The following is a 10,064-nucleotide window of genomic DNA, read 5'->3' on the forward strand; positions in this document are numbered from 1 at the left end:
TAACGGACTGCACTATGAAGCCCTCTTTTTTGTTTTTATGACCCTTGGAAGTCCCGATCCTTACTCACCAATGCAGGTCCCACAGAGCAGAGCAGAGCTTGGATTTACTGATGGAGGAGAGGATCCAGACGCATGTTTGTAATTGCCGCCCCAGCTTGAGTCTTCCCTCCTGTCTGTGCCCAGTAGACCTCCGTAACAGAGGTCCTATGATTCTGGTAAGCGGCCATCTGGCATTTTCATTATTCCTTGGCTATCGTGTGGGACTACATGAAAAAAGGATTTATAGGGGTCTTCCACTAAAAAATCTACTCCTAATGAACTGTACTTAATGCCCTTTGGATTTCTTCCTGTGTCTTTTTCAGCACCAGTTTTTCTTTTTTAGCACAAGCTCAATTTATGTATATGGATGGACATTTATTTTGCTGTGTTTTGTTTTCAATAAATTGTTAAAAGGCGCACACATAGCTCAGGTGTTGCACATATTTGTGTCTTATGTACACACATTTGTGTTTTATATACACAATTGTACCCTTTTTGGTTGTGCATCTATTATTTACTTTACACATATTTCTAAAACTGAATATTCCGTTTTTTTGTAGATAGCAGCACCATCACACACATTTTTATTAATTTTTCATTAATTTGTAATGCATATTTTTATATGGTGTTATATTAGTATTCACTGGGGGTGGCGCAGATTATCCACGTTTCACAGATTACATGGAGAGCTTTTGTGAACAGCAATTTTCAAGTCTTGCCACAGATTCTCAATTGGATTTAGGTCTGGACTTTGACCGGGCCATTCTAACACATGAATATACTTTGATCGAAACCATTTCATTGTAGCTCTGGCTATGTGTTTAGGGTTGTTATCCTGCTGGAAGGTGAACCTCCACCCCAGTCTCAAGTCTTTTGCAGGTTTTCTTCTAAGAATGCCCTGTATTTGGCTCTATCCATCTTCCCATCAACTCTGACCAGCTTCCCTGTCCCTGCTGAAGAAAAGCACGGTATGTTCAGGGTGATGTGCAGTGTTGGTTTTCCACCACACAAAGCGTTTTGGTTTTAGGCCGAAAAGTTAAATTTTGGTCTCATCTGACCAGAGCAGCTCTTTCTACATGTTTGCTTTCCCCCACATGGTTTCTCGCAAACTGCAAATGGGACTTCTTATATATTTCTTCTTGCCACTCTTCCATAAAGGCCAGATTTGTGGAGTACACAACTAATAGTTGTCCTGTGGACAGATTCTCCCACCTGAGCAGTGGATCTCTGCAGCTCCTCAAGAGATACCATGGGCCTCTTGGCTGCTTCTTTGATTATTGGTCTCCTTGCCCGGCCTGTCAGTTTAGGTGGACGGCCATGTCTTGGTAGGTTTGCAGTTGTGCCATACTCTTTCCATTTTTAGATAATGGATTGAACAGAGCTCTATGAGATGTTCAAAGCGTGGGATTTTTTTTATAACCTAACCCTGCTTTAAACTTCTCCGCGGTTTTATCACTGACCTGTCTGGTGTGTTCCTTGGCCTTCATGATGCTGTTTGCTCACTAAGATTCTCTAAAAAACCTCTGAGGGCTTCACAGAACAGATATATTTATACTGAGATTAAATGACACACAGGTGGATTCTATTTACTAATTAGGTGACTTCTGAAGGCAATTGGTTCCACTAGATTTTAGTTAGGGGTATCAGAATAAAGGGGGCTAAGTTCACACCACACTTTTCACATATTTATTTGTAAAAAAATTGGAATGCCATTTATCATTTTCCTTCCAATTCACAAATATGTGCTACTTTGTGTTGGTCTATCACATAAAATTCCAATAAAATACATTTATGTTTTTGGTTGTAACATGACAAAATGTGGGAAATTTCAAGGGGTATGAATACTTTTTCAAGGCACTGTATCTATGGTAAGTTAAGTTATTTTATAAGTATACATCCCAGACACTGGGTGGGGTGATGGTGTCTGCCTTCTTCCATTTCACTCTACATATGCACTACTCTTATTGAGGCATCGGGCTTTCTTTTAACTTATGGATACTGGGTGTATACCCACATCTTTCCTCACCCTGGTTGCATGCCTGCTCCTAGTTTTGGGATCCTGAACTCAGTCTCAATCTATGTTTTTTTCCTCATAACTTGTTCCTTTACAAAGCAAAATACATATATTGTGTTTGACGATTTGTATATTTATTTATGTGTTTTTTCCATTTATTCAGTGTAAAATATTTATAAACTCCCGAAGAAGCGTTGTATCGCGAAACATGTAGAGCTTGCATCTCCAAAATGCTATTCTGCTTCCACTCTGCTAAGGGACATTCCCAGTGGTTGTTACATCTACCGACTCTGGCCCAGCGGTTAGAGTTGGTTGTGTTGATTAATGTTTGTAAAAGTCTGTATTCACTTTTTATATGCTTTTAAGATATTTTGTAAAAGAGGTTATAATAAAAAATATGTTTTAATATACTGGTGCCTAAAAAAAACATAATTTTGTCTCTATGTATCCAATCTCAGTTAATAGGATGTGGCACTTTTTACCACCGTCTATACACCCACAGTACCATCCTGTGGTGGTGTATTATTGCTAGTTTATGTAGCGCTGGTAGATTTTCCAATCTACCGCTTATATGTAAATTTAGTGGATCATCTGGGCTGTACACAGTTCAGATTTAATTTACTGTTAGATTACCCTCTGTTCCAGTTTGGCCGTGTTGCGTGCAGTTCCACATTGGACCTGTGGGTGTTGTTGTCACCATAGGTCGGTGTTGGAAAGCAACAAGCTGAAGTATATGAGTGCTCTTCTGTCCCATAGACAACTCGGCGGAGGTGGTCCTCCGGGTTGCATTCTGGGAGAGAGTATTTATGGGACAGACGCCATGTTTCTGGGAGCTTTACCTCGTGGCCCTCCTGGCCTAAAGGTATGTGTTAGTGAGTTCTACCTCGTGGCCCTCCGGCCTAGAGGGTTGCATTGCGGCAGCCATGCGGGTAGGCCCATAAGCCTGTCTGGGGCCTGCTATCGCTGGGATTGTCCTGTGCTGTCTGTCCTGCGGGAAGAAGCCGGACAATTGGGAAGATCCATGGGAGGACCCATCTTGGCTGGTCTTAAGAAGGGCCTGGTGACTCGATTGAAAGACGCATCTTAAACTAATCTACCGCACAAGTACTGCTGGGTCAGCTTAAAGGTTCTGGTACTGTGTTTGCTGTTTATCGAAAACTACTACATCCTGTGGCAGAGGATCGTACAGTTTTGTTCCACTCAAGTCTGTGGCAGAGACTTTTTGTTCGTGCTACGTACGCTAGGTTAGTGAGAGAGACCTATCCGGGCGGGCAAAGATTTAATCCTGAATGGAGGATATATTCATCCTTGAGATTTCAATTCCTTAGTGCTACGCCAAGAAAAGGTATTTGAACTTTCCTGCAACTCTTCTTCTACCTCTTTCCTGCTACTTCTTCCAGTTATCTCCCATTACAGCATTGGAAAAGTACTCAAGTGACTGGTGCCTACATTGTTTGATAATAAGGTTAACGCGGACTCTAAGTTTGGTGTTGGTGAAATCACAGGTAAAAAGGTGACGGTAACAGCCCGCTTAAAATAAGCAGCTCCACCGTGAGTTAGTGCTACATTTACATATATACAGTAAAGTACATCTCTGCAATGTGTGCACATTACCCCATGCTTTATCCTCTTAAAGACCCTGCAAATACAAAAAGATACCTGTTGCCCCTGCCAGAAATTCACTCAGTTCCTTAATCCTGCTAAAACAACATACAGGAGTTTGTGGAATGAACTCACAAGAAATAGTGTCAGCCCTGCACAGTTGTAGTTTTTTATTGCCACTACCACTTCTGACAGCAACAAAAAGTAATTTTTTTGCATGGTATAAATAAAATTGGCCTGTCATAGCCTTACAAGTCTGAATGAATATGCCTTCCTGATATGTCACAATGCACAGCATTTCTGACCCCAGCTATAACATCTAAAAAAACATTACTGTCTCCCAATTCCCTGAACCTGCCCACCTACCCCACCTAACCACCACATCTAGATTACCTTCTCTACTTGTCTTACCCACCTTTGTTCCCATCACCCTCATAAATACAGACTTCCCCTCCTCTTCCTCCACCTCCCCCAATACTTCATCATCTCTGACTGTCAGGCGGGCCACGTACCTGAGATCAGACCGAAGTAGTGGGGAGGCCTCCCTTGCACTTCGGGTCCTTGAAGCCTCTGGAGATGGAGACAGAGACTTGGTGGACACCGTGTGGCACGGGTGCCAGCCTTAGTCCGAGATCCGAGCCAAGGTCAAGTCCAGTTTGGCAACGAGGTATAAAAGGGTTAATCAGAAGAAAAATGGTCCAGATCCAAGCAGGGGTTGGTTCCAATCTGACAGCTGAGTACAAAAGGGGCAAAGAAGTAGAATGGTCAAGGTAAAAATCCGAGGTCAATGGCAAGCAGCAATCAAGAGTAGTCAAATAGGTTTCCAGGTCACAACAAGTTCAGACAAATCACACACTTGCACAGGAACAAGGGGGGACTGAAGATAATCCAGCAATTTGGCAGTGTCTGGGCTGGTCTTATATAGGGAAGTTCGAGGTCATTTGCTGTGCGCCTCCTGGGCATTTTCCCCTCCCTTTTCCATCAGGTTGAGGTCACTTCCTGCGCATCTCCTGGGCATTTTCCTGCCTTTTTCCATCAGGTCTTCTACGCAGGTGCGGGTTGGCGCACTGAGGCCTCTTTGGCGCATGCTCAGTTGGCACGAATTTCCTCTTACGGCAACGCACCATTGGTGCATGCATAGTAAGCCCTGGACTCTTACACTGACCTCTTCTATCCCCATCTCACCCTACCCCTTTCCTACAAATCTCTGTAATTTCATAAACCCCATTATGAATACAACACCCCAATATCTCTGAACCCCTCATCCCTGGCAACTCCAATAGATAGTGGAAGACTACAAGATGAATGAAACCTTTCCATCATTTACTCCTCCCCATGATTAGACCAATCCAAAGGGAGTGTTGTATCCTCCAATGGTCTGTACTCTGTATGGATTCAATGCTTGGATGAAGATTGATTTTCTTATGTTTGTCATATGCTTGTTCTTCATCTCCAATAAATAAAGACTGGAATAAAACAAAAAAAACAAACATTGTACATTCGCTTTAAGCTTTGGTCTGTATTAATCATATCCATCTGATGTCCGGTATCTTTCTGTCCCTTTAAAGCATCCACCTACCTTACCAGCATTGTTCATTTTGTACAGATGTGTGATCTACTAGGTGAGATTACTAACAGGGAGAAAGTATTCACACGGCTTTGTCTGTTCCACTTAGCAGGATGTTCATGAGCAGACCGCTACTGAATCAGAGCTGAGCAGGACTGATGCCACTTTTGTGGCATCAGTCAGTTCAAACTATCCCCCCATCCTTTTTTTCTTACAACATAGAGACTAATCACTCTGTAGTCTCAAGACAAGAACTAGGAGGGCTAATTAGACAGTCCAGTAATTAAGCTAAGCTTCTGGTGCTTAACTACTACCAGGCCAGTTCTGACTTCTGACATTCCTCTCCTACAAGTATAAATAATATTTTTTTGTTTTTTTTGAGAATTACTTAGAATCCCTAAACACACACATACATATACACACACACACACACACACAGTTATATATATATATATATATATATCTATAGATATATATATCTATATATATATCTATAGATATATATATAGATATATATATCTATAGATATATATATATATAGATACAGTAGGTGACCGCGATATTGTGTCAATCTCGCCGCATTTATCGTCGAGATTTGACACCTGCAAGTCCTGTCACGGGAGCCAGCGCTGAGCTGGCTCGCTGATCGGGAAAGGAAAACTTTCTTTTCCTTTCGCGATAAGCGACAGGCAGTGCTGACAGCTGTCTGGTATGAATCATGAGGGGGAACGCCGCGCCAAATTTTAAATGAAAAAAAACGGTGTGGGTTCCCCCTCAGGGGCATACAAGGCCCTTAGGTCTGGTATGGATTGTAAGGGGAACCCCCTACGCTGAAAAATTGGCATGGGGGTCCCCCCAAATCCATACCAGACCCTTTATCCGAGCACGCAGCCCGGCCGGTCAGGAAAGGTGGTGGGGACGAGCGAGCGCCCCCCCTCCTAAACCGTACCAGGCATGCCCTCAACATGGGGGGTGGGTGCTTTGGGGGAGGGGGGGCGCCCTGTGGGCCCCCCCACCCCAAAGCACCTTGTCCCCATGTTGATGAGGACAAGGGCCTCTTCCTGACAACCCTGGCCGTTGGTTGTCGGGGTCTGCGGGCGGGGGGCTTATCGGAATCTGGGAGCCCCCTTTAATAAGGGGGCCCCCAGATCCCGGCCCCCCACCCTATGTGAATGAGTATGGTACCCCTACCCATTCACCTAGGAAAAAAAAGTGTCAATATAAAAAACACACTACACAGCTTTTAAAAGTAATTTATTAGGCAGCTCCGGGGGTCTTCTTCTGACTTTGGGGTCTTCTTCCGACTTCGGGGGTCTTCTTCCGACTTCTCCACTCTCTCCGGCCTCTTCTACCGGTGTTCGGCTTCTTCTCCCAGTGTTTGACCTCTTCTCCCGGGCCCCTCCGCTGTCTTCTTCCAGCTCTTTTGCTAGCGGGGGCCCGGTCTAAGGGGCATGACCCCAGAGTCCCTGCGCATGCTGGGACGGTGATGTCACAAAGGGGCAGGGTCACCGCCTATATAAATGGCTGCGCAGCTTGCACACAGCATTCCAGCAGGAGAGAGCATCGTGTCAACATCGTAAGAAGAGAAGAGGGGACAAGACAGCGGCAGAAGACCGGGCCCCCGCTAGCAAAAGAGCTGGAAAAAGAGCCGGGAGAAGAGGCCGAACACCGGGAGAAGAAGCCGAACACCGAGAGAAGAGGCCGGAGAGAGCATAGAAGTCGGAAGAAGACCCCCGAAATCGGAAGAAGACCGCAAAGTCAGAAGAAGACCCCCGGAGCTGCCTAATAAATTACTTTTAAAACCTGTGTAGTGTGTTTTTTTATTGACACTTTTTTTTCCTAGGTGAATGGGTAGAGGTACCATGTACCCCATACTAATTCACATAGGGTGGGTGGCCGGGATCTGGGTGCCCCCTTATTAAAGGGGGCTCCCGGATTCCGATAAGCCCCCCGCCCACAGACCCCGACAACCAACGGCCAGGGTTGTCGGGAAGAGGCCCTTGTCCTCATCAACATGGGGACAAGGTGCTTTGGGGTGGGGGGGCCCGCAGGGTGCCCCCCACTCCCCCAAAGCACCCACCCCCCATGTTGAGGGCATGCGGCCTGGTACGGTTCAGGAGGGGGGCACTCGCTCATCCCCACCCCTTTTCCTGACCGGCCGGGCTGCTTGCTCGGATAAGGGTCTGGTATGGATTTGGGGGGACCCCCACGCCGGTTTTTCAGAAAGGGGGTTCCCCTTACAATCCATACCAGACCCAAGGGCCTGGTATGCCCCTGAGGGGTAACCCATGCCCTTTTTTTAAGTTAAAATTTGGTGCTGAGTTTCCCCTCATGATTCACACCAGACATCTGTCAGCACTGCCTGTCGCTCATCGTGAAAGGAAAAGAAAGTTTTCCTTTCCCGATCAGCGAGCCAGCGCGACATGCACAGTGCCCTGTCGCCAAGAACCAGCCCCATCGCGCCGGAAACACAATCTCGCGGTCAGGTACTGTATATATATCTAGATATAGATATAGATATATATATATATATATATATATATATATATCTCTATATCTATCTATCTATATATATAGATAGATAGATATAGAGATATATATATATATATATATATATATATATATATATATATATATATATATATATATATATATATATATATATATATATATATATATATATATATATAGATAGATATAGATAGATATATATATAGATATATAGATATAGATATATGCACAGTATATCACAATATGTTCCTAATGGTGTATTTAACAGCAAATAAAAGAATATTATTTTCAGACAATTTACATTGAAACTCCCCATTATCCCTTTTCTGCCTATAACACATTTCTTGTGCTCATTGTTTTTGTATTGTTCTTCCTTCAGACAGTGAAAACTGCATGAAATGTCGCAATGAAGAATGGCCAAATAAGAAGAAGGATCGGTGTGTTCCAAGAGTGATGGACTTTCTCTCCTACACTGATGATACCATTGTTGCAGTATTTTCAGCTGTCTCCATCCTCTGTTTTCATCTGACTGCTATAATATTGGGGATATTTATACATTACCAGGACACCCCCATTGTTAAAGCTAATAACCGGAACCTGAGTTATCTTCTCCTGGTCTCCATCATGCTGAGCTTCCTCTGTGTCTTCTTGTTCCTCGGCCATCCAGTAGATGTGACCTGCATGCTGCGTGTAACCTCTTTTGGTGTCATCTTCTCAGTCGCCATCTCTTCTCTACTTGCCAAAAGTATCATGGTGTGTATTGCTTTTAAAGCCACTAAACCTGGGAGTCTCTGGAGGAAATGGGTGGGAGCCAAACTGCCCAATGTTATCATTTGTGTCTTCTCACTGGTTCAAGTCATAATCTGTGTCACTTGGTTGTCTATTTCTCCTCCCTTCCAGGATCGGGACACTCACTCTTATCAGGGGAAGATCATCATTCAGTGTAATGAGGGTTCAGTTATCGGCTTCTACTCTGTCCTGGGATATATGGGAATTCTGGCAGCTGTGAGTTTCATTATCGCTTTTTTAGCCAGGACATTACCCGACAGTTTTAATGAGGCCAAGTACATCACCTTTAGCATGCTGGTGTTCTGCAGTGTCTGGATTGCCATGATCCCGGCCTATCTGAGCACCAGAGGGAAATACGTGGTGGCTGTGGAGGTTTTTGCTATAATGGCATCAAATTCTGGACTTCTTGGCTGTATATTTTTCCCAAAATGTTACATAATTCTGTTCAGACCTGAACTGAATACAAAAATATTTATCCATTAATATATATGGAGCAACATGGGGGGTTACCAGCAGTTATAGCATTATCTCTATTATTGTTAATTTTGGTATTTAACTAGTATATGAAAAATTAACACTGCTATATATAAACACTCATTCTGCTTCCTGTTCCAGACTCCACCAGAGTCCGCAAATCTTTCTATCCCCGCTGTAGAGCTCATTACGGAGAAACAAGTTCAGAATGTCATACCAGTTCTTACCTTAACCTATCAGTTGCCACACCTGGAATAAAGACCACACACAATTTGCAATAAGCCTGAATATCCATGAGGTACACATCTACAAGCAAAAAAGGTACCAGTGAGGGCAGGATTATGAACTGAAGGAGCACAATGAACACATTAAAGGCATAGACTTGGCCCCTAAAAGTGATCATATAGTGACCTGTGGAACTGATCGCAATGCTTATTTGTGGAGCCAAAAAGATGGAGTATGGAAACCTACATTGGTTATATTACATATAAATCGAGCAGCAACCTTTGTCAAGTGGTCACCTTTGGAAAAAAGTTTGCAGTGGGGAGCGGAGCAAGACCTATATCTGTGTGCTACTTTGAGTCAAAAAATGACTAGTGGGTGAGCAAACACATCAAGAAACCATGCCTGGACTGGCACCCAAATAATGTACTTTTGGCTGCAGGATCTTGTGATTTCATAATGGCTTATAAAGGCCCTCATCAGCCTAAAATTAGCCTGTATATCCCTCTACAGGTTACATTCAAGACGGTATGTAAGGAGAAGGACACATCTTCACAGCGTCACTAACATAAAATATATACAAAATATAAAACAGTATCATTGAAAACAACAACATCCTAACCAAGAAGATAGCACCCCTAAACCTGACCCTATTGCTGAATTCCCCACAGTGGGCCAGCCAAGATATTATCATGAAGGACATGCTCCTATCGCTATGCTCATCCCCCCAACCAGACATGCTTGCCTGCTTCCAAAAGTGCAATGCTGAAATACAAGATTTAGGAGAGAGAGTGAGTAACCTAGAGGATTCAATGGGGGTCTGCATGGAATCCTTTAACAACACGG

At 43.7% G+C, this 10,064-nt stretch overlaps 1 protein-coding gene and 1 pseudogene across 1 annotated transcript in view; both read left to right on the forward strand.

Moving 5' to 3' along the window:
• LOC141124180 (vomeronasal type-2 receptor 26-like) overlaps window positions 1-9,005 on the forward strand; it is a 48,939-nt gene extending 39,934 nt beyond the window's left edge. Inside the window, exon 4 of the mRNA XM_073612258.1 lies at window positions 8,113-9,005. Within this exon, the coding sequence (XP_073468359.1) occupies window positions 8,113-9,005 (893 nt within the window). The remainder of the gene's footprint in view (window positions 1-8,112) is intronic.
• A 199-nt stretch (window positions 9,006-9,204) lies between these two features.
• LOC141136223 (actin-related protein 2/3 complex subunit 1A-A-like) lies at window positions 9,205-9,785 on the forward strand (annotated as a pseudogene).
• Window positions 9,786-10,064: the final 279 nt, after the last annotated feature.

This window comes from Aquarana catesbeiana, linkage group LG01, assembly GCF_042186555.1.
Source record: "Aquarana catesbeiana isolate 2022-GZ linkage group LG01, ASM4218655v1, whole genome shotgun sequence".
Taxonomy (NCBI): Eukaryota; Metazoa; Chordata; class Amphibia; order Anura; family Ranidae; genus Aquarana; species Aquarana catesbeiana.